Here is a 26378-nt window from a genome sequence, read left to right as displayed (position 1 = left end):
GAAATAAAGTATAGCCTGTGATTTGTGATGTACCAACACTGGCTCACTGGTCATGGCAAATGAGCATACCAGAGGGAAAATGGTAATAATGAGGAACCAGGTAAGCTACTTTACTCTGTAATCTAAAACTATTCTAAAATGGGACATGTAGTTTCTGATTCTACATGTAAGGATCTTGGAAATCATCACTCATAGCTATACTCAAGAAGCCAAACAAAACTGAAAATCAACAATTCCTCCTACATCCAGCGAGGAAATGAAGCCACGGGGCAAAGGGCTGACCCCAAAGTGGAGAGACAGATGGTGTATACAATTTAGGATTCCAGGGGCCTGCAGCTGGAGTGGATAATGGGTAGGAACATGTGAAACTGTAATTCAGGAATTGCTGGAGAGTAATGGTGTGCTAAAAATGTTGAGGAGCAGGAGGGGTTAGGGTTAGTCTGAGAGAGGAGGTCTCAACACTATTTTGAGCCCATCAAGTTCTCACTATGAAGATGAGAAATAATCCCCACTGCACCCATTGGGGGAAGGGAAAAAAGAGTAGGGGGAGGAAAAAGCAAGAGAGATTCTCAAACAGGAACTTAGGTAAAACCTATCCAGGTATACCTTTCATGAGCATACTAGATGACCAAAAACTGTTCAGCCAAGGGACAACACAATAAAAGGACCTTAGGAAGGAGGAGATGATGGGAAACAAACACTGCTTTTATTTATACTCATACTAAGAAGGAATCCGGAAAGCATGTGAATGCGATTTATCTTCACAGTCTAAAAATAACTTTAAAAACTGGGGGTGGGAGTAGCTCAAGGTAATTTTATATCTCTTAGAAGCATCAATAATTTATAATATACAAACTATACACATCAATTTTAATACTTTAATGCTTTTTGTAGGGTTTTTCTTAAAGTCACATCTATTTTAGAGGATGTGTATCTTATGGCAAAGAAATGGCAAAGAGTTCAGAAATTTATTCAGTTTTACTTCTTTTATTTCTGTTAAATTCAAGTAAAATTAACTACTTGTACTTAAAATAGCATGTCTAGAATAAACACTGTGCCTTAAAATTATTACTTTGCCTGCTCTTCTCTCATTTTAATTTCCTTTTATCAATGAAAATATCCATCATTTTGTCTTGCCTGTTCAATACTTAACATAATGTTCATTAAATGGTAACATTAAGTATATGTAGAGAATAGACTTTGGGTAATCTATTGCCTTTTATTTTTTTGTATTATGTAAAATTGTTATAAATGAGCATGCATCATTTTTATAGAAATACTAAAAAGTGATTATTCTTTTTACAAGTTTAATGGAACAGTTAAATTAACAGCATATGTATTTTTCTTTTAATAACCTATGATGTGAGGTAATCGGATTTCAAGTCTTAGCTCAGCAATAACCAGTTGTAGGATCTTTGGCAATGTATAAAACTCGTCATAGTTTCATCATTTGTTAAAGGGAAGTAACAACTGAGATACTTAACTTTCCTTTTAGGTCTAAAATTCTGCAATTCAGGTGCCAATGACTAAAATCTCTTGATGCTAAGCTTAGATATCATGAAGATATTCAATTTTTATATTGGCTATTCTCTACTGTATTGCTTTTGAGTCCTGCATCTTACTGTCTGTAAAATCTGCGCAGCATTCTCATTTGAAGTAAGGTTAAGATGTGTGGAGAGAAAAATACAACCCAATATAATAATGAAAATGTTGTTGCTTTGGGTTTTCTTTTGAGAGATTAGAGAACTGAAAAAGACAGACACAAATAAGGATGCAGTATTCATGACAAAACCCTCAGAATGGCATCTTTTCCTGCTATAGCCATTATCCTCAGAGTAGGAGTGGGAAATGATGCAAAGACATTTGAGCACTTATGGGAAAACTGTGTACTAAAGGTAAAAATGATGACTGAGGTCAAATAAATTGGATATTTGTGGGAGATATGACAGGCTTAGAGAGTGCTGAAAGAAATTTTATCAAAACCCTATGGCCTATTTTGCATAATTATGGAATTTGATTATACAGAGTTAAACATATAAAACAAACAAATGAGGATTAAAATAGCACTTTCTTTTGGTCAATGAGAAACATAATGACAAGCTTGTTCTATAATTCAGTAAATAAAACATTTTCTAGAGACAAAAGGACTGAAATAAGAGCCATTAGAAAAATGAAATCAGTAATTTTGAGGTCTCTTGATTTCCCATGAAATTTGTCTTTCTCTTCCTTAGTACATGTAGAAGCTAAAAACCCAAGTAATAAAAAAAATCTTTATTTTGGATGTTCAAGACACAAGCCTCAAAGTTTCAGGCTAAATAACAGATCTAGATGAAGAAATATTAAGAAAAGTTCATTAGTAGTTACTTAAAACCAACAATGACATTTTATATCATTTTTTTTTGTGAATGCCAGGTTGGAAAAACAGAAGCAATACATATATATGTTAAGAGAAAGAGACAAAACCATGTATAGGTATATACAAAGTCATATATATAACTATCTGTATGAATGTCACCATTTTTGTTGACACTAATATTTCATAATAATTCTGGAGTAAAATTTTCATCAAATACGATGATTTTTTTCTCTTTCTGATTCACAATAAATGTTCACAGCCTGATTTTCTTCTAAGAATCACCAAGCCTACATGCTGACTTCAATGTTTATTACATGCTAATAAGCTTGGTTGGCTAGTCTATTTGCCATTGAGAAGGTATGTTAAATGTAATGAAAGAGCTTTTCTCTCTGGGCCAAGTCCAGTTTTTATGTGAGGTGGACTCTGTAGTAAGCCCAGGTGGTCTTTGAGACAATGGACAATAAATTCTGGTAAATGGCATGGGTACTACTTTAAATATAAATAATGACAGCCTTAAAATACAGAGAAGAATTAAAATGAGTAATAAAAGTCTTTGCTTATCTTTTATGATTTTTTTCAGAATAAATCTGCTAAAACTGGGCTATAAATCACTTTAAGAAAACTGAGAACTAATCGTGTTATGGAGTCTTTAAATAAAGGGAAAGCATTTGACTGTGTTAGCATATGGACTTCACTGCCATTCTTTCTTTACTAGTCATTTTCTTTACTGCTCTTACTCAGATACCTATCAATTCTTAAAGATTAAAAGGAAAAAAATTAATGTGGCCCTCTAACTGGACAAATCACTTATAACCTGTCTTTTGCACATAGACATATACACCTTTAACAGGCAGCTTTTGAAATCTCCAAACCCTGCAGGTTTACGGCAGTAAATTATAGTTTTTGAGAAATGCAAATAACGAAAGCTCATCAAAAGGCTGCTATAACTCTTACAGCTGACTAGATGGAATGCAATTTTGACTACTGAAAATTAATAGCCATTCCCAAGGCCTTATAAGAACAGCTGTCACGAAGAAAGATACTCATCAACAAATAAGCAATTCTCTTTCAAGTTTGTTAGAGGCAAGAAACAGTAACTCTTCAGGACAACATGGAAGGATTAGTGAGGAGCAATGAGCTAGATACTTTTAGACCTTGATAAGGAAACTGGAGTACATATTACACACCTGCTCTATGCCTAGACCAGAATGTGGCATGTACCCGATTCTTCCTGAAATATTTGCTGAAGGAAGGGGAAGGAAAAATTCTTTGATGGTAATCCAGGTGGAATAACCAATAGTTACAAGTAGGACAGACCATTAAGAGAAGCTGTAGACCTTCTTTAACCAAAAGGCTAAAGCTCAGAGTCATCCTAGAACAGATTTAGGAATTAGGTAAGACTGCACCAACTTCCAGTTATATTTGGCATAAGATTACATCTTTTCCACACAAAGTTTCACTCTTCCCAAAGCTACTGTCAATTTCATTCAGGCATGAGCCAGTAAAAACAGATAACATTTAGCTATGCGTCAGTAATTTTTGAAAGAAACACATCCAGATCTGTGAATATTAAGTTTAATACCTTAAAGAATAAATATGAATCTGAACTAGCTCAAATGCTCATATATTTTTTCCATCTCTCACTCTGAAGTCTCTTTAAGGGGCCAAGACATGCTAGGAAGTCCTCACTGCATTAACATTCAATACAAAGAACAAAATTCCTCCTTATCTGGTTGACAACCATAGGGGATTGCTATACAATAGATTCTCATAGGGAATGGATTTCTCATCTTTGGTTTGACCTAGGGCAGTCCATAAATTTCCCTTTGTAGAGGGTACAGAGTCATGCTCAAAGAACATGAGGAAAAATTAGGGAACACAAGCCTTATCCATTCCCAAGACTTGGTTGGACCTTGAGTAAAACACTCTCTGAGCCTTTGTTTCTCATTCCTAAAATGTGAAGTTAGGTTATGCATTCACTCCCTTGGAGTGTGGACATTTTCTTGTGGGCAAAAGATTCCAAGCCCTCTGCCATTTTCCCTGTGTGTTGTAGAGTGTAACAAAACCAAAAAGACATTGACCAAAGGGACATTTTTTTCTTCATTTCTCAAGTCTTTTTTTTTTTTGTCAGTCATGGGGCTTGAACTCTGGGCCTGAGCCCTGTCCCTGCGCTCTTCAGCTCAAGGCGAGCGCTCTACCTTGAGCCACAGCACCACTTCCAGTTTTCTAGTGTTTTATTGAAGAGTCTCACAAGCTTTCCTGCCTGGGCTGGCTTTGAACCTTGATCCTCAGATCTCAGCCTCCTAAGTAGCTAGGATTACAGGCGTGAGCCACTGGCGCCCAGCTTCATTTCTCAAGTCTTAACTAGTATATCAATCACTAAATGTTAAGAAGATTTAAGATTATCACTGAATATCACTTTTTAGATTTAATAATCTAGAGCCATAAAAAATCAATGAATGCTCTAAGAACAAAGAGAAGGGCAGGCATGGTCCAGAGAGCATCATTTGGGGATGCTTTTCTCCACCTACATACTCTTGGAGGTCATATCAGAACTGTATAGTCAGAATTTCCTAATCTAGGGTCTGAGTCTTCATGCTTTAGAAAAGCTTTCCAGGTAATGTTCTTTGCTCTTTTGTCCATGTTTAGAAGCAGCAATTTATCTACCAAGTGAAAAGAATGGTGTGACACAAAAAAACAACAGTGAGAGATCTGGTCCTCTAAAGGTCAGAAAGATGGAAGCCTTCTGTTTTTGCCTATGCAACTATTTGCCATTTAAAATTCAGGGAGGCAGAGGGCTTGGTGTAACTGAATTTATCGAAGGCTTCCTGGGGCGCCTTGTGGCTACAGCTGGTAACATAATTTGGACGGTGAGTAACTCAGATCTGTAATTTTTATATTAAATTTGGAAAGCTGGTTATAAAATTGTTTATTATGCATTTCAGTAATGAATGGTAAAGAAATGCCTGATACAAATGTGAGGCCAACAGCCAGTTTCTTTTCTTGTCTTTATTTAGGGGAAACTATTTGGAAATCAGAGGAGATGAGAAATGGTTCTGTCAAGACCAAGAGGAAGTCCACATGCTAATTAAATAACTCTTGTACGGTCATTTTTGCCCCTCCCACTGGCATTCAATGCAGCATCCAGAGAATGTCAGGTGTGATACATAACAACAGCAGCACAGTAATCTGTTGTTTTTATTCAATGGTTCTCAAAAGAATTTTCCCACAAAGCTTTGCAGGGAGGAGGGAGGATCCTTAGGGATGCCTCTAATTGGGACTATGTTTGACATAGAACTGTGATGATTTAGTTGTGATGCAGGCAGGCAGTGTAATCTCTTCCATGTAATTTATACTGTCAATAGAATGGACATTAAAAGTTCCTTTATCATTTGTTTTGGTTATACATTTTAACATATAAAATATCGTTCATTTTTTTGCTTCTTTAGGCCAACACACACTTGCGTCAAAGTCACTTCTAGCCAAGAATATTAATTCAAAAAGGTCCTCAATGACTAATTGCAATTCTTAATCACTTCCATTATGAGATGATTTTGTTGAGAGAAGAGGCACACATCTTAATCTCTTCTTGCTCTTATAACAAAATACCTTAGATTGGGCAACTTATAAAAAGAAATTTATTACTTGTAGAAGGCAAGAAGCAGAGTTGAGAACTGGCGTCTAGTGTCTGCAGAGGGCACTGTACCCTCAGGCCCTTTTACTAGGAGGCACTAACTAATCCTTTCACCAGGGCTCCATCATGTGACCTAATCACCCCCATTAGGCCCTTACCTCAATACCAATAAATGGGGGTGGGGGTGTTATATTTTGCACAAGAAATTTAGAAGGGCTGTTCCTAGCAATTCTCATGAGGCTCTAGAAGTCAGAAGGGAGAATTTCTTGTTAAATGTGCTAAGGTTCTTTAAAAACTAAGACAAGGGTTGACACCTCTGATTCTTCTAGAAGCAGCACCTCTCCCAATGGATCTGAATTTCCAGCCTGCTCTCAATTAAGACCAACTACAGAAAAAGTCAGGGGAGGGAACTAAGTTCTTCACTCTTCATTCTAATGATTAAAGAAAGGTGTGGAGGGATGCAGCTAATTTCTTTTTTTTTTCTTTTCCTTTTTGTCATTTTGAAGAGCTACGTTTGTGTTTGAAAGGACTCTCAAGTCTGTAATCTGCATCCATTAGTAAACTTCACAGACTAGACTAACTCTGCTTCCTTTCTCCTCAAAGAAAATGAAGAGAGCACAGTCAAAAAAGGGCTTTGTTTCGGAGGATATAATCTGACTGCTATATCTAAAAGACACTGATTTTAAGTGAGTAAAGAGTCTAGTACGTAATTTTAAAAAAAAGTACTGTAGAAATCATTTGTGTGATACACTTTCAAAGACATGCTATCTGGCATATGCTGTACAATCCTTCATAGTTGCATTCAGTACCACATTTTATTGGAGGCTCTCATGCTCTTTTCCAAACTAACTGTGGCAATATCATTTGACAGATGTGGAATTTGAAAACACAGGGTTTAATTTGATTAAGATTCCATATCAGGTCAATGGGGGACAGCTGAGAATGAAAACCAGAAGGAGCTGTTATCTTGCATAATACATGCCAGTATGTCAAGAGGACAGATTAATTCAAAACAAAAAGGAAGCTTATTTAGAATCAGGAAGAAACTGCTAAGATTAAAGAAGATGAATACATAAAAATGAAACAACAAGCTCATTGATGCACCATGGAAGAACTCAGCCCCTTCGACATACAGCTCATCTACCTGTTCCTCTTCAGTGTTACAGAGGCCAAAGAATTGTTTCCTTTTTTGGAAAGGTTTATTCCTTATTCAATTTCCAAAGGATCAGTTTAATGTTTTCTGCATCCATTTAACCCCCCACACCCAGTAGTTTTATAAAACCCTGTGGTTCCTGCCTTTCAATTCATTAATTCATTTGCTTGTAATAAGCTCATCTTCTTCTTTCCTTCAGACAACCAACATCTCCATACTGCTTTAATTGGTTCACCACCCAAGTACATGCCTAGTATCCCTGTAGATTTTCAACTGACCTTCCACAGTTCTTCATAAGGAGATATTATAGTATTATAGTAAACAACTACAGGCATGTGAAAAGACAGGGGTAGGGGAACAGAAGATTTAGCTAAAGGATGGTTAAGGAATTTCTAAACGCTTCTTCAAACAGTAATGGTCTTTGGAGCTCTCAGCCTTCTCAATTTCTGTGTATTATTATTGCCTTAGTGTAGATTTTCACAAATTAAATCTTTAAGGTCATTTGAGCAATTACTGTTATTTCTTCACAAACAGTTTTATATGTGAATCAGAAGACATGCAGTTATGTTTAAGAATGGTCAGAGACATATCATGACAGTAAAAATCTGCAAACTGCCCAAGCATCCACCAATAGGATTCTGGAAAACCTGACAAAGCATATGCCAACTTTGTTACTCAGCAACGTGGCTCATGGACATAATGAAAAGTGCTTCCGGATAGGAGGGATAACAGGCTCTGGCTGGTGGGAAGCCACTGTGTGGGCTTCTCTGGATGACATTACTCCTCATGCCTCTATAGGGATTTTTGAAGATACTTACTCCAGGATGGCATGAAATTCCAGGTGAGAGATTTAACTGCATCGAAAGTGGATCTTTCCTTTGTGCACTGAGATCTGGAGAGACAAGGCAACAGGAAAAGCTCCTGGATAGCTGTGTGGATTGCTCACTGAAGGATGCTATGAGACCTTCGCAGGCCTCTGCCCTCACAGCAAGCAGTGGACCTTGTCCTCTATCTTCCTCAGCATCAAATCCAGACTGTCCAAGCCCAGTGTGGCAGATTTTATAGGTACAGCTAAGACCTCCTGGCGGGAGCGGCAAATGGCTATCTCTGAGGCTTACATTAAGACACAATTTCTGTCCATATATGAATGTCTTTGAATAAGGCCAGTCTTTTATCATAAACATGTGATCTATTATTTGAAAAAATAAAAAGATTACTGAGTGAAAAAGAAAATCTCCGTAAAAGGCACTGTCACATCAAACCACCTTAGGCTGTATCTTTCAGAAGAATACAGCTAAAACTCCAAATGGAATGTGAAAGAACATAATTTTAGACAAAGTTCCAAAAGATTATAGACTGTGACAAAAATTGAAGCTTTAAGCTGACAAACCATTCTCTATCTTGGCAAGCACACTACATAAAGACTGTATATTTTGAATTCTACTGTGGTTATCATTATTTCTCAACTTGGAATCACTTAATGATGAGATAAACTTCAGATATGTATATAATATATATATTATATATAAACATAATTATCAAATACTGCTATTTTTGCCAGGCGCCTGTGGCTCATACCTGTAATAATAGCTACTCAAGAAGCTGATATATGAGGATCACGATTCAAAGCCAGCCTGGGCAGGAAAGTCTATGAGACTCTTATCTTCAATTAACCCCCAGAAAACTGGAGTGGCTCTGTGGCTCAAAGTGGTAGAGTGGTAGACTTGAGTGTAAAAGCTCAGGGAAAGTGCCCAAGCCCTGAGTTCAAGCTCTATGACCAACAAAATAATAGTCAATTATTATGCAATTCTTGCGATGAAGAGAACAAGAATAATTTTCTTCCCCTCTCCCCAATAGAAATAATAAGATGAGGGAGGCTGGGAAGTGATGTGAAGGGTAAACAAAGGAGGAGGCTGCAATGCTTGGTAAGAAATGTACGCATTATCCTGCCCATGCAATTGTAACCCCTCTGTACAGTATGTTCACAAATAAAATAAAATAAAATTAAACTAAAAAAAAGAAATAATAAGATGATGACCCATTGAAGGAAAATAAGAAAAATAAAGCACATTCCCACTTAACTATGAGTCAGATGCCATGAGAGGAAATATACAGTATCAACCCTTAGGCTTTCTTGAAGAAAGGTCTTTAATAAGTCACCTGACACTGAGATAGTTTTAGGCCAAATAGACCATTTAGCAGTTATTGCTTACTTCAAAATTAATATGATAGACAGAGATGGTAATAACCATGAGCAGTAATGACAATAATATTTGACAATGCCCCAATTAATGGTATTGATCTCAAGTCCCAACATACACAAGAAAAATGATGTGAAGCTAAGCTAGACAAAAGAAATCCATATTTACAGAAAAGTACACAGCTGATATTCAACTTGACATTTACGCTTCCCCTTGAAAATGTTAAATGGACAGTGCTTGGCTAGAATGAGATCCATTTAGATCCATGCTTTTGGTGGTTTGGGGATTTTTTTTTAGTTCCAACTTTGATGTTCTTGCTGGTTTAAAATAGGAAACGAAACTAAAACTGTCTGGTTTTCTACTCTGGCTTCCACTCACTAGTTGTAAGACCAGGGGCAAGCTCTCACACTTCTCACTCTAGCTGGAGCATTCTCAGTGCTGGGAGATGGAAAACCATAGGAGATGTATGTTCAGAGCCAGGCTCACAGCTAAACAGTGCTCAGAAAACAGTCACAGTGATGGGCACAAAGCAACAACAAGGCACCAGTGCAGCTTCTCTTTCTACCTGCTTGTTTTGGGTACACATTTTCTGTTCTCTTTGAAACACATGGACACATGGGTCCCAGAAACTCCTGTTTTAGCCAGTACTCAAGTTGGAATTTAGGATCTTCAGCTAGCTCAGCTTGCTTGCTTGAGTGGTACTCAATCATTTGAGCCACACTTCCAGCCTTGCTTTTTGCTGGTTATTTTGAAGACATAGTCTTTCTTCCCATAGACTTTCTTCCCAGCCTGGCTTCAAATGGCAATTTGTATTTTCTTGAGCAGCTAAGATTAAAGATATTAGCCAATAGCATCCTTGGCTTATCTCAAGTGCTCTTTTATAGCTGATAATTTTATGTCTTTACGATAAAGTAATTGTAAGTCATGAAGTTGAACTTGCTATGAAAAAGCAATTGTTAATCTTGTCACTATTTTGATTCTGAGTCTGTCTTTAGGAAAATGGGCCCTTGTGAGCAGAAACCACTAGTATAATGGTTGCAACACAGACTTAGGTAGAAATTTAAACAGAAACAAAAAGATTTTTCCTTATATAGTTGATCTAAATAATGACTTTATTAAATGTACATATATAAAATCTTTAAATGGTTTAAAGGAGGTGCTATTCAACAAAGCAATTTGTGAATACAATGCATATTGATAAATATCACCCCTTTTCTACATTTTCACTTATCCTGCCCAACCCACCTTTCCCCTTGCTTTTCTTAATTTTGTAGGATATACTTTGCATTCTTGACTGCATATTCCCCTCCCCCTCTTAAGAGAAGATTCTTTTATTTCTCCTGTAAATGATAGGCACATATGCTTCCTTTTCTTGGTATTGGGTGCATCCTCAAACCTAATGTCTAAAACAGAATTCTAGACTTAAATTTTCCACTGCACCAACCAGCCATTTTCCTTATGATTCTTTCCAAATGGCCTTTAAAAAATGGCCTTTTAGAGGTACAAATTGGACCACTTGATAAACACTGTCCAGTGGCTTCCCATTCACTAAAAGTACAGAGATCCTGCTCTACAGAATTAACAACCTGTGCATTCTCTGTACTCCTTACCACTATCCTTGTCACTTTTTTTTTTTTTTTTGGGTCAGTCATGGAGCCTGTACTCTGGGCCTGGGTCCTGCCCCTCAGCTCTTCAGCTCAAGGCTAGTGCTCTACCACTTGAGCCACAGCACCACTTCTGGCTCTTTCTGCTTATGTGGTGCTGAGGAATTGAACCCAGGGCCTCATGCATGCAAGGCAAGCACTCTACCACTGAGCCACCTTCCCAACCCTTTTATGTCACATTATCAATGATCTATTTTACTCTCTCTCCATGGCACTTCACATTATTTGAAGTTGTTTTGTTTACTAATTATCTTCTTTGCTCCATGACAGGCTAGAATGTGGCTGCCTTGTCCATGGCCGTATTCACAGTGCCAAGTTGTTCAATATCAATTGGTGAATGAATAAGTGAGTGAATATGGCCAGATTGAGTTTCTTCATTTGAAAATCCCCATGTTTATACTGTTATTTTTCTTCTTCAAAATACTTTTACTAAGTAAAACCTGAGCTACAGTTTCCTATCACTCTTAGTTGCAGGTAAGATTTCTTCTATTATATTTTTAAAGATTGCTCGTTATATTTGCTCTGGGATTTTCTATAAAAACATTAATTAGAGATGTGTACTGATACTTTCCAAATTCCTGCAATATCTATTAGCTCACATTTAAACTGGAATGCCATGTTACCAGAGATCCCAAACTTGAAACAACTTGAAGTGACCCAAATCTTCAGCCCACCATGCTTTCTTAGTTAAAATGGCAACAGAAACACAGCATGCTTACTCTTAAGTATTGGTTATTAATTTTCCTCACTCATTGTCAGTTCTCCAAAAGAATTTAAGATATATGAGAAGGGACTTATGTTCATGTCTTCTACTGTATTACCAGAATCTAGAAAAATATGTGTACATAGAGTTAAACTAATAAAGAATTAATATGAAAGAAATATAATCAAAGAAACAACAGCTCAATAAATAAGTGGGCTAAAGACATAAAGAGAAACTTCTCTGAAGAGGAAAGAAGAATGGCCAATAGACACATGAAGAAATGCTCAACGTCTATAGCCATAAAAGAAAGGCAAATCAAAACAACATTGAGATACCACCTCACCCCAGTTAGAATGGCTAGAATCAAGAACTCTAATAACAACAGATGCTGGAGGGGGTGTGGACAGAAGGGAACCTTACTGTATTGTTAGTGGGAGTGTAAACTTGTTCAACTACTCTGGAAAGTAGTATGCCGGTTCCTCAAAAGACTCTACATAGAGCTCCCCTATGAGCCAGCAATACCACTTTCAAATGATCACAAACAAGACCATACTAAAGCTACCAACACAACTATGTTTATTGCAACATTATTCACCATAGCTAAGATATGGAAACAACCCAGATGCCCCTCAGTAGATGAATGGAAATATAATCATAAAATGGTGTGTGTGTGTGTAGTTTTTGTTTTTGTTTCAAATATATAGTCTTTTCCATCTATTACTTGGAGGAATTCAGTGGTGCTAATATGAAAAATCCATACATTTTTTTTTGAAGAACTAATGTAGGAACTCACAAGCAAAAAATTTAAAAACAAGATACTCTGAACATTTAACATGTGTTCAATATTTTGATTTCTTACTGGGACATGGAAGGTGAACTACAGAAACCAACTTCCCAACTTGAGTGTGATTTGGTTACTCCCAGAACTGAACATACTAAACTGTAACTCATGCCCGAAGCATTTCCATTTCTTAATAGGATACTAACCTAACAACTGAATGAAGAAGGCTCTTCTTCCCTCAAGGAACGGCTTTAGTTACAAATAGACAATTTTTATAGGAATTTTTCTCTGTATTACATATCAGGGAAGAGAGGGCAGAATTTGTGAATAAATTAAAGACAACTTTCTGAAAAAAAAGTATTTTTTAGGACATCATAAGAAACCAAAACAGTGCTGAAAAATGATATTACTGAAAGCAAATTGAGTAGATTGTTTTCAGTCATTTCAACTTTGTTTCCTAAGAGCTGAAACTACACACTGATTTCTTTAGTGGAAATAAAATCATCACTATCACCACATCAAAAATACACATTTATTCAAAAAGTAAAATGATTTTAAAGTAATCATTTGTCAAGTATTTGTCCTAAAAGGAAAAGATTTTTCCTGTGTCAACACACCTGAGACATCTTATCTGATACACAAAATATTTTCTTGCTTCTTCATATTCCATAGTACTGTCTATCTGCCTTTCCTTTGTATAGGGCAAAATAATTCTTATGGTATTTTTTCTTTTTTTGTGTGCGCCTAGTACTTGCATTTGAAGTCTGACACTTGCTCTCTTGATCAGCTTTTCTGCTCAAGACTAGCACTCTACCATTTGAGTCATGCTTCCACTTCTTGCTTTTTACTAGTTAGCTGGAGATAAGAGTCTCTTAGATTTGTCCACCAGGCTGACTCAAACTACAATCTTCAGATCTCAGTCCCCCATGTAGCTAGGATTATAGGCGTGAGCCATTGATACTCAGCTTTAATGATATGATTTCTGATTATGTGCAAGTCTAAGCATGAATATTATTTATGACCAAAGGTCAGACTGACACTAAGAAATTTAATATAGTATTTCAATAGATCTTGATGCTAAGAAGATATAAATTGGGTAAATATTTTTTAAAAATTCATAAAAATTATGAAAAGGATGGAATTTATTTTTTTCTATCTGATAGTGCTGAGGATTGTACTTGGAGCCTCATGCATAGTAGGCAAGTACTCTACCACTTGTAGTTTCAGGATGGAGTTCCGTTATTGTTATTTTACTATCATTTAAAAAACCTTGTGTTCAGAAAAGTGTTTAAATTGTATAGAATAGAAATAGAAGAAAAGATAAAAATTTAAAAGCTATATTTGATACATGAATAATTGAAATAAAATTGGTGATAGAAAGCTAATACTGGTGGGTGGGGAAGAGGAAAGGAGGGAAGACATTGCTAATGCAATCAGCTCATTTACTTTATAAAATGCATGTTCTCAATTGGAAATAATAATTTCATAACTTACCTCTGCATACTTTAACTTCAACGTTTTATGCATTTCTCGGAAACGACTGTAACGTCTGAATACAGTCCATGTCTCATCTAGGACAGTAATCTATTAAGAAAGAAAAAAAATGAATCAGCATTAATTAAAAGAAAAAGTAACTAAAAATCTAAAAGCATCATTTAAAAATTAAAAGTGATTAGCATGGGAAAATCTTACAGAATTGACATTTATCTAGCTGAATAAATACGACCTATAAATAATATTTGTACTCTATTAGACCCGCATCTTCAGCTCCCAAACCTTGCTATAAGCAGTAAGTGCCTATGTAAGCAAGGGCCAGTTGTTCATGAGATTAACCACTTAGGTCATAGAAGACAAATAGCACAGGGTGACCTGTTTGGAACAGTGGTGTGCCCATGCACAATGCTAAGTGTAGGTCTACAAAGTCCTCTATGGTGTTCACAAAGGGAAGAGGGATCAAAAGAAAGAAGGAAGATAGAGAAGACAGATGAGGAAAGAGGACAAAAAGAAGAAAAAATAATAATAGGCTCCCCATGATTGTAAGAATACACTATTTCAGAGAGAGAATTACAGAGTTAGCCTTTCATTGACTACCTGGGGTAAAAGCTCTGTGTTGCATAAGCTCATGAGAGACCCTGAGACATTAGGTGTGTTTCATTGGCCTTTATAATCCCATCTAAAGCCACAGGCTCATAAATCTTGAACTTGTAGTTCTATTTCCCACTGTTTTAAGCCCTAGACTCCCTGATCCAACTGGAAGATAGGATCCCTCTAATTTAAATCCCATCTCAACTTTGGTGTTGTCCATCTCCATGCATTTCACCACCACCTACCACTCCCTGCCAGCTTCTCAACTTCTCTTGATATCCTCACTTTTGAACACACGCAGGGTCCTAAGTGTTTCTGGACATGCTGCCTTCCATCTTTTGCTATCTCTGCCATCTTTTATCCCATCCATCAGGTTTTGTTTTGGTTTTGCTGGAGACTCTTCCAGGAGAAAGGGAAGCATGGAAACCATGGGACAAAAGGTGAACTAACTCAGCAGTAAGACCTACTAGACATTACGTTGGCTGTAAGCCCTCTGAACATCACCTTTACAATAAAAATTTAAAAAAATATTTTAAAGGAAAAGGCCTAATCTTTAACCTGGCACCAGCTGCCTGCAGCAGCTTCTCCTTAAGGCCTCTCTTGCCTCAGCTGTCTTCTCTTCTGCTATACTTCCTGAACAAACATTCTCTCCCGCCATAGGGTCTTTGCATAGGCCATGTCCCTGTTTGGGAAATTTTAACCTGCCCCTCAGGGAAATGCTATTCTTAAATACAGTAGTTCAGATGGATTCTCCTGAGGCATAAGTGGGAAAAGACCGGCAATAGCAGGAGAAGACCCAGGCTAGCAACTACATAAGGGAGGAACCAATCTTGAGACCCAGCCTTTGTCCAGTTCACTTATTTTCTAAAAAGGTAAATGAGATAAGCTTGGTGATACATAAGGATGCACTTTTTAATTTCCATCATTCTAACTCTGTACTGGTTTTTCATAATAACCTTTCAATTGTGGAAGGTTTAGGAATTTCCTTGAAAAAGATAATGGCCATAAGAAACAAGAAAAGTGAGTGGATTTACACAAAAGTCATTAAGTAAACAATGGTCTAGGTGCCGTGCATCTGTGCTAAGTTTTCAAGGCTGGTACACAAATCATACACTGGAGAAACCCTACTTCTGGCAGCAAAGCTGGTTGGCCTTCCCCTCAGTTCCTTTTTCAACAAACCACACACAGCAAAATGTTCAGGGGGCCAAGCTTGCATCAAGACTAGATAATACAAAACCTAGCTAGACAGGAACCTGAGGTCTGAGAGACTGTAAAGGAATGGGCCTTCTGCCTTCCCATGTGGCTGTGCTGTCTGTTGATAGAACTCAGACATCAGTAGGACCCCACCTATGTGCAGGATGTCTCGCAGGCAAGATCCTAACTTTTCCTCATCCTGGACATTCTAATGCCCCAGGTTCTTTTTTCTATGGTAGGTCTTGAACAGTATCACTTAGCTCCTCACCCTCTCCCAGGAGCATCCTCTTCATCGCTGCTGTGACTGAAAAGTTGGCTCTCCACAACAAAACCACTTTCATAGCAGCCTCTCAAACAGAAGCGATCAGAAGAAAATTTCACAAGCCTGCTGGCCTCGTCTACTGATTCACCACTATCAGGCCTGCCCGTCATCTCTTGTGTTCCAATTCAGGAGATCTAGCCATGCTCTCAGTTCAGGCTAACTCCTCTATTTTGTCTTTCACATTAACATGAAACTCCTTAAATGTTTACTCATCATGCTATCAACTTCTTTCTTCCCATTATCCCTTGAATTCACTACAACCTGCTCAGCAATCTACCAATGTACTCTTCCCAAAGTCATCAATGGCCTCCTTATCTCCAAATTTATGGATAATTGGTCTTGATCTTAAGTTAATATGAGAATGACCTGACAGAGAAAGTAACTCTTTCCTCTTACCATTTTATATTTCACTTGCTATACTCTTCTTACAGTTTTTCTATTTGCTGAGAAATCTCTAAACACCAACATGTCTGATGTACAATCCTTGAGCATGTTTTTTTTTTTTTTGCCTGCACTCATTCCATTGGTGATGTCATTCCATCGCATAGCTCAAATCTGCATGCTAAGATTCCTTGGATGCTCTTATCTTTTCCCTGAGCACAGACTCATATATCCGCTGCCATGTGGACATTTAATATGTCCTGTACACAACATGGAACACTTACCAGATTAACTTTGTGCAAACACAATCCCTTTTCCAGTCTAACCAAATGACAATACCATTCTGCTCGGTCAACCCAGAAACACAATGTCATCCTCAATGCTCCTTCTTTCTTCACATCTAGTCAGTTAGCAATTCCTCCCTGCCAAATCTCCAGAACCCAAGTCTCTGGCCATTTCTAACCAGCATATGCATCATCCTCTAACAACCATCATATTTATCTAGATTTTTTTAACAGCCTCTTGTCCCTCTTTCTCATTGCTTCCCTCATTTCTAACTGAACATGATCTTGCACAAAAATAAATCACATGAGGCCATTTCTTTGCTCATATCTCACGTGCAAGGTCCTTCACTGACTTGCAAAGATTTTTTTGATCCATATCCTTTTTTTAAAAATTTTTTTATTGTAAAGATACTCTACAGAGGGATACAGTTATATGAGTGAGGTAATGAGTACACTTCCTCTTGAACATTGTTACCCCCTCCATTGTTTTCCCCCTACCATCCCCTCCCTCCCTCCCTTCCCCGAGGTTCTTTTTTTTTTTTTTGATTGTGATTAAGTGATTACATAATTTCCGGAAATTCACAGTATTGTAGAATAATGATGCTCATTTAAAGTCACAAGTCCATTCTAACTTTCCTGGAGCAAATTGTCTATCACAGTCTGTAATATATAACTGCTCACATGTTATATACCATATATGTGATCAGCAGCATGGGGATATTTAGTAGTGGTTCAACCAGATGAGTGGGAGTTCTTTGTTTCTTAAGTCCTGTTAGTTTTGTCATATCACCTAACATTTTGGATTTAGCATCCACTTATCAGGGAGACCATGTACCGTTTGTCTCTTCGTTCTTGGCTTACCTCGTTCAACATGATTCCTTCTAGCTCCATCCATTTCCCTGCAAATGCCATTATTTTGTCATTTCTAATGGCTGCATAATATTCCATTGTGTATAGATACCACAATTTTTGTGTTCCATATCCTTTTAAAACACATCTCAAACACTCTCCCCTCTGTTCACTCTGGATTCTTTGCTTATCTAAAATACATCAAACTTGTATATAGACAGCAAGTTTGGTCTCAGGAACTGTGTATGCACCGACCTATTTCTAGAATGCTTTTCACTTTGAGTTTTCACATGAGCTCTGTTTCCTTCAAATCTTTGTTCACAAGTCACTTTATTTTTCAGAGCTCATTTTTATTCGTTTTAATTTCTTATTTTTATCTTTACATCATTGTACAAAGAAACTGCCATTCAACAAAGCAGTTTGTGAATATAATGCATCGTGATCAACATCACCCCTTTCAGTTTGTGACTTCCTGTGTTATCCTATTCTAAACTGCCCTTTCCCCATTTAACATTACTTTTTCTTTAATTTGTTTTTCTACTTAACACTTCAGTAGCACTTAGGGATAATATGACAAGATTGCAAAATAAAATCCCTACCTACTGGCACCCCCCTTTAGTTCTTCTTGATATTAGTCCTCAGGGCTTGCAATGGAAGGTGGGATGCCTCTGTTGTTTATGTGAGGAGTTGGGAGGAGAGAGAAAAATGACTATGTAAGGACAAGGTTAAGCCTACCCAAACCTTTGTAATGTACAGTCCTCTGAATCAGGTGATCTTTATGTGATACCCTGAACTCCAAAAGTCCTGCCTAATTTAAGAGATCAAAGACCCATCAATACTGTGAATATAGTACATTCTCAGACATTTTGAATAAAAATCACTGGTATATCGTGGGTAATGACTTCCTTTTTGCCCCATATCTTGATATTTCAGTAACTTCACATTCACATCTCAATGAATCTGCTTCAATACTTCAGTTCACTGTCTATTTGATAGTGTTCTCAAAGCATAATTACTGAACAGCAGCATGAGCTTCACTCAGAAAGTTGTTAGAAATGCACATGAAGGGGTCTAACACACATCTACTGAAAAACTGAGCAGAGCGTAATGATGCAGGTTGTAAGAACCTCCTTTCACTGCTGGGGGATTCTGATGTCGGTTGGCATCGAGCAGCCTTGATGCATGCCATCACAAGTGTTGCTCCTCCAAAATTAGATAGTCATGTTCCATCACTCTCAAGAGCAAAGCCTTCGAGCAAGGCACCTGGGGCCTTTTCTCAGTTAACTTCATGCTATACTTCTAATCCTAGCTCTTGCTGCTTAAACATATCACACTGCAGGAAACTTTTCAAGACAGGCATATAGCGTATATAGTGAGCTTTGAAGGGTCCTTTAAATACCACCTTGAGCTCAGATCACCCCTTTCTACAACTGAAGAGTGCTGGCTTCGCCTCCGGGATAAGGATAGGATACCCACCACAATTCCTCCCCCAGTGGCATTTCCCACTTTTTGAACATTCTCCCTGGAAGAATTATTATTCCCCCCTCCATGGTGCCATAACATTTAGTTTCATTATCATCATCAGTCACATATTACAAATAATACCTGGGGTGAAGGTGGGTGGTCTCTCATTGTAGAGATCATTTTCATTTTCAAATCACTTAAGAATATTTGACTCCGCTTACTTAAAATAGAGAACTGGCTATAGTTATACTATTCTGATGATTTCTTTCAGGTTCATCTAAAACAAAGACTATCTAAATTAGTCTCTATAGTATGATTTTTTAAGTGTTTTTGAGATGGTATTACTATGTAGCCCCAGCTGGCCTCAAACTCAAGATCTTGCTGCCTCAGCCAAGTGCTGAGATTATAGTTGTGCACCCCCTGCCTGTCTCAGACTTAAAAAAAATTATACAAAGAATACAGTTTATTATCAATAGAATTGTAATGCATGTTTCTTTTTAGGCATAGGGAGATTTTCAAAGATTTCAACCTTGAAATTTATACCTGAGTTCAGGTTAAATACAAGGATTAAGTTAAATATAAGGAAAGATAAGTCTTGCATTATCCATCAACATGTAAACAATGTGAGAATAATGAGGATGATGAAGATTATTAGCAACATCTAATACAAATAGCAGGTTAGACAAACAGCTATGTGATCTCTGTAAAAAACTGATCAAATCTCTTCTATGTAATGGAAAGACACAACATTTAGAGCTGTTGTTTGGTTCATGTGAAGTTTGAAATAAGAAATACAGAAAGGGACTGGGAAGGTGGCTCAGTGGTAGAGTGCTTGCCTTGCATGCATGAGGCTCTGGGTTCAATTCCTCAGCACCACATAAGCAGAAAAAGCCGGAAGTGGCGCTGTGGCTCAAGTGGTAGAGCACTAGCCTTGAGCTGAACAGCTGAGGGACAGCACCCAGGCCCACAGTTCAGGCCCCATTACTGCAAAAAACGAAATACAGAAAAAGGCAAAATATCTACTATAGGCCTGTTTTCACTCCAAATTAAAACTAGGCATAGGATGAGATGAGGATCAAGAGGGAAGAAACATCAGATCAGTAGAATAAATCAATCAGACCTAAACAGTCTATTATTTTCTTTAAAGTTGAGAATGCCAGGCAGCATTACTACATATCATTGAGAAAGCAAATTCATTAGTTTTCTTTCTCTGAATGGTTTTGCTGATACAAATCCATCTTTCCTAGGCCATAAAATGATCAAGTACAACTTAAATGTCATAAATATGTCCAAAAGATGGACTATATTTACTTATAAACAATTCTCAATTGAGTGCTTCCCACAAATTTATGTTCTATACATATTTTGCTGGTTTCAAGATTATCATGTTTAAGATCTGTCATAAGTATATATTTGCTTTGTATGTCCTATCTGCATAAAGGGCAAGTTCCACAGTTTTTCATCCAAAGAAAAATACTATAAGGAGCCCCAAATTAAACAGTCATTCTTAGAGTTCTCTTTGTAACATCTGTTTTTTAACAACATTTAAGGGAGCTACCTTGAATACATACATATTTAAATATATATAATATATGTAATTATATATACATAATTATATACATAATATATTTAAATATATATGTATATATACATAGTTAAATATACATGTATATATACATAATTATATACATAATATATTTAAATATACATGTATTCAAGGGATATAATATATAATGTATATGATATAATTTATATATTATATACATATATGTTACATTTAATATAATATAAAATGTACATAATATATATTTAAATATATATTTAAATTAGGAATAGTTTGAAATATATCACTTGCTACCAACCTCATACATACTAAAAATATTGCTCAGATTTTCACAAAATAAATTATCATGTAACTATACTTGAGTAAAATTTAATTTATTACGAATGTATTTGCACAACAAGAAGCATTTGTTAGAATTTAATTAAAATCTCACCAGGCACTGTGGCTCACACCTATAATCCTAGCTACTCAGGAGGCCAAAATCTGAGGATCACGGTTCAAAGCATGCCCAGGCAGAAAAGTCTATGAGACACTAACCACCAAAAAGCTGGAAATGGACATGTGGCTCAAGTAATAGAGTAATAGCCTTAAACAAAAACAACAACAACAAAAAGGTTCAGGGAGAGCACTCATGTCCTGAGTTCAAGCCCCAGGACTGGCACAAAAAATAATTAAAATCTATCCAGACACCATATAAAGCAACAATTAACCATATTCTCCCAAAGTCAAAGCACAATGATTCATATAGTATGGGTAGAAACTATTGGAACTTTATATTTATTTTTTCTCTTATTCCTCTTATATTTCTACTCTGAAAGGATGTTATTATAAGAAATACACTTAGTGACTATTATGCACTAAAAATTTTTTAAAAAGTTATATTGGCTTTGCCACTCAGCCAGTTTTTTACCAATAGGTGTTCATGACTAAAAATACTCCGGTGCACTGGGGCAATGACACGCAAGGCCCTAGTACAGAAGAAAAAGTCAGGTGGCTGGAGAAAGATAAGTCCACATGGGTAGACTCTAATGCATTAATTATCTACTCCATGTCCTAAAGTCCGAGGAAATATGAAATCTATTCCAAATGTATGGGTGTGTAGAGTAACAGGCATTAACGCACTAGGCTTAGTTACAATCTCTTCAGACAACTGCTGCAAACAGAACTAAGCCAGGGATGGTAAATGAAGCCAACATCACAACTGTATCCTGTAGAAATTCCAGCCTGACATGTGATTACTCCTTGTTCTAATCTAACTCCAAGATCACCAAATCTGACATCAAAGCCTGACTGCATCATCACTTTCCAGTTTCCAGCAGGCACATCCCCCCCTGGCATCCAAGTCTGCTGGTGTGCTGGCCATCTTCAAGGCAGACAGCTGGTCACCCAGCTCACCTTTTATCTTCTGGGTCACTCATCCATAGGCACAGGCTGGACTCTAGGTCACTAAATGAACATTACCTCAAAATTTCTGAGTCCTTCAACCTTCTGGTGGGGGTACTTCAGGAGAATTCGCCAAATCAAGCAGCCTACAGTAACCCCATTCTCTCCTTTGTGCTGCCCAGCACTGCTGCAGGTAGTCCCCAAGGAAGGCAGAATGCAGTTAGATAAGTGTGTAGCTATTTTAACTCAGCACTCCTCTTTGGAAATCCTTCCAAATTACAGACTCTGTGATGAGGATGAGTTCTCAAAATTCCCGTCCTCATAATGATCTTGTTTTCCTGGCATGATTAGGGTCACTCAACTCTTTTGGTGCCTCTCAAGCAATACTGTAACTATATTCACTCTCCTCCTATTAAAATTCATTTCCATCTTTCCTTAATTTTCCTAATTTTTTTCCACTTGAAAGAAGAATCCCTCTCCAGTGTTAGCCTCAAATTCCTATGCCCAAAATATCATCGTACTTTGCCCTCAGTGTTTCCAATGTCTAGAATACTTCCTCTCTCTCCTCTCCTTTCAAGGGATAACAACATAAGCCTATCTTCAAGTCTTCTGGATTGCTCCTCTCTATACCCCTTGTTCTCCCTCTCCTATTATTCTACATGTGTTCCTCTTCCCACATTTGGCTGCCCTTTGAACCTACAAACTTTTATTTTCTTCAGCATTTTAATGCTTTCAAGTTTAAAAACTGAATGAGTAATGAAGGTAGTAGAGTTGAGGCTCTTTTTCATGAAAGCTTTTCAATGATATTTCCCAATTCTTTTTCCTTGAACTGTGAGCTATAGCATGATCTAAATTTTCTTCCCTTTCTGTCTTATCTATAACTGTTAGAAGTTTTTAGCAAGTAGGCTAAGATAAGGATGAGGGCAAAGAAAGACAAAATGTCATTTATCCAGTTCCTTTTGGAGAGAATATTCCACTGACTTCAAGAAACACTGATAAAGAACTTGGGGATAAGAATAGGTATGTGTGAGGTTCCAAAACGACACACAAAGAAATGGAAATGTAGTCCTTCAATGTTCTTTAAAGGGTATTTTCTATTAATCTAGAAGTATTCTGAGTGGTATTATCCTAAGGGCAGCAAGCTTGGGAATAAAAGCCAAGCAAGTGGGCTGAGCTTTCTTGGTTTAATAAGAGGCAATAGTTGGAGCTGTTAGGCATATTTTTACAAGAAGTAGTAGAAAGGCTGGTGCTGTAAGGTATTTGAAATTATTTTCTTCAGAATGTATAACAAGCCCTTCCTCTGCCTTCTCCAGGAAAACTTCAGGAATGTTCATTTATTTCAATCCCTAGTGAACCCAAGATAGGGCTAGGCTCTGCAGCTCAATGAGCACAATGGAAAAAGAGATGGTGTCAAAAGTCACCCAGGGCCTCGGAAAGCAAAGGAATAGTTGTCATCTGGATTATGCCAACAAACTGTATAAGGAATTCTTGAACCTAGCAGGAATTCTTTTTCCATTGCACTGGGCAACATGACATAGCAGTCTGAAGGAATTCTGTTTCTGGAACCTGGGGAAAGAGGCTGGGCTCAAGTAGGAGCCTAGTCCCCTAAAACAATTCATTGTAAAAGGAGTCAAACTCTACTCCTGGATATTCTCTGTCTGTTGATGTCATGGGCAGGGGTGCATGGAGGTTAGATGCATAAAGATTCCTGACAGAAGGACACCCAGGCAAATGTAAGATTCTTCAGCTATTCAAATAACTTCTGTGCAGGTACATCACTGACAAATACAGAATGTGTTTCTGAGCCACGAGTTTGTGAACAAGGCCTGAATTTAAAGTGCTATGACAAAATATGTCCCTGGATGGCTGCTAAGCTAATACCCACATTCTAGACAACTATGAAATGATCCTATTCCAAATAAGACTTTCTAGCTAGCCTGATCCCACCTTTCTGAAAGAACTAGAAATAACAACTTCAGACTTCAGTTTCAGCATCTTCAAAATAGAAGATAATACTACTTATTCTAGCATATGTACCATGTAGGGTCAAGTTGAAGGTAACTTTGAAAGACTGTAAAAAGACCCTGAGATTGAGAAGATCCAAGATCATGGCTGATAGAGGCTCCTCTCACAGCTCTGTGAATCAGGTAAGAGTAAGGGGGAAGGACTCTAAGATTGTGGTAAATGGCAAGGAGACAGCCTAAGCACTTTTCCTTTATATTACCATCATTTGAGAGGTAAAGCAAGGAATACAAAATCAATACCACAGGAGAACAGAAAATAAAAATCTCTGGATTAACACAGTCACAGATCCTAACGTGAGCTTAGTCACGTACAAGTCAGGTTACTAGCCAAGTTACTGGATTCCTTCAGGCTTCCATTTCTTCATCTTTGGCACAGATTCATGATGTTTAACCCTACAGATGAACTTTTGGAAATGAAAAGCAGTTTTCACAGTGTTTGGGCACTCAGAAGTGGTTACTCCCAATCCTCAGATTATGTGTTCAAGAAAGATCTGACAGGAATTGGAGCTGTGGCTCAAGCGGTAGAGCACTAGTCTGAGCTTTAAAAAGCTAAGGGACACTGCTCAGGCCCTGAGTTTAAGCCCTAGTACTGTCATAAAATAAGCAAAAGACCATTCATTTGGAAAAAAAAAAAGGTCTTATTTACATGATGCAATACTGAAAGTTGAGGTTCTGTGGGTAAGCAACCCCGAAAAAAGGCATTGAAATCATTTTGTGAAATTTACTTCATTTTTAGTTTTTGGTAGTACTAGGATATGGAGTCTAGGACTCTTGAATCATGCCCCTAGCCTAGCTCTTTCTGACTTATTTTCAGGTAAGGTGCTCAGATAGTTTCTTTTAAAAAATTATATTTGCATTACCTTTAAGTAGCTGTACAAAGGAGTTAATCTTTCAACAAATCAGTTTATAAGTACAATGCATCTTGATCAATGCTACCTCTTTTATCATTGTCCTCCATGTTTCCCAACACAACCCCTCTCCTCAATGCTCTTACTTTCATGGAATATGCATCGAATATTATGACTGCAGTTTCTTTCCCTCCTCTCTTTATTCATCTATCCTCCCCTTGACCTCCCATGACACACCTTACAAGTACTAGATTCCTAGTGTTCATTTTGTTGGACTGTTTGTTTTACTAAAACATTTCAATGCTTGAAGTCTCCCCTGCAAATACCTTACTTCAGTCGATACATTTGCATGCACTTGCATACAATGCCATATGTTTCCTTGAAATTTTATAAGTGAGTTCTACCTTCTACCTATGAGAGAAGACATGCATTCCTGGTTTCTCTGGGTTGAGATGGGTTCCTTTTTCTACTATCTGAGACTCGCTTCAAGCCACACTCTTTGTATTTACTCATCCAAGTAGCTAGGATTACAGGTATACAGCACCACACCTAGCCAATGCTAAACACAAATTTGAGCACAATGGAAATTCAAGATAAGACCATGAAATCATAACTGCTTTTCTCCTGTGCTTCTTACACAAGCTCATTTCTTCTCAGTCATTTCTCACATATTGCTATACTTCCTTTGTGAAGATCAATATGACTATCCAAATAAAGACAATATAAAAGATTGGTTGGTTTTTGTAAAAAAGGAGGAATGAAAAAACAATGGATTGCCCCCCTTTCCATTTTTCAGTAGGAGACAAAACTCCTAAAGAGATGAGAGGGCTGCTTAATAAAAAAATCAAGATAAAATATGATACTTCAAGCTCTAATGTAATTTCTTTCACTTGCTATTTATGTTTAAAGACAGCAACAAACTGAATATTCCAATCTGTAAGGGCTGCAGTATGTGAAACACTCCATTTGTCTCAGTTCTGCTAATATACACACAGGAACATAATCTATCAAGTTACTAATAAGCACACATTCAGTTGCCAACACACTACTCTTTCTGAACACTTATACTCTATCAAGTCAGAAGCAAGTATTTCTAAAAGATGTATGTGTGTGTAGTCCATCTATTGGACTGGATGGCTCTGATTTTGTTCTGCCAAATCGAGAGAAATTTCTCTGACTGTAAATGTGATTACTGCTACTCCCAAACTGCAAATTTCCTGGCCATCTCCTCGTCAAGATTCCTGACACATCTACCCACCACGACATTCCCCATGTTTTGTCAAAGTTTTAACAAACATCCTACTTTACAAAGTGCCAATCACTTACCAAAATTCAAGAAAAGGACAAGGGCAGGATTCAAGTACTAAAAGGCTTACCTGGCATATGTGATACGCTGAGTTCAATCCTCAATAAACACACACACACACACACACACACACACACACTCACTCACTCAATATAAAAAGTTAAAAATGCATTCATAAAAGT

General features: G+C 37.3%; 1 protein-coding gene across 2 annotated transcripts in view; it reads right to left on the bottom strand.

Annotated features, from left to right (window-relative positions):
- Kif16b (kinesin family member 16B) overlaps positions 1-26378 on the bottom strand; it is a 267459-nt gene that overhangs the window by 43232 nt on the left and 197849 nt on the right. For both annotated transcript variants that reach the window (XM_013010887.1, XM_013010888.1), the window contains one exon: positions 13987-14076. In XM_013010887.1, coding sequence (XP_012866341.1) covers positions 13987-14076 — 90 coding nt within the window. The remainder of the gene's footprint in view (positions 1-13986; positions 14077-26378) is intronic.

The sequence above is a fragment of the Dipodomys ordii genome, unplaced genomic scaffold, assembly GCF_000151885.1.
Source record: "Dipodomys ordii isolate 6190 unplaced genomic scaffold, Dord_2.0 Scaffold13, whole genome shotgun sequence".
Classification (NCBI taxonomy): Eukaryota; Metazoa; Chordata; class Mammalia; order Rodentia; family Heteromyidae; genus Dipodomys; species Dipodomys ordii.
Note: the sequence above shows the minus strand (reverse complement) of the source record. Positions and strands in the feature narration are given on the sequence as shown.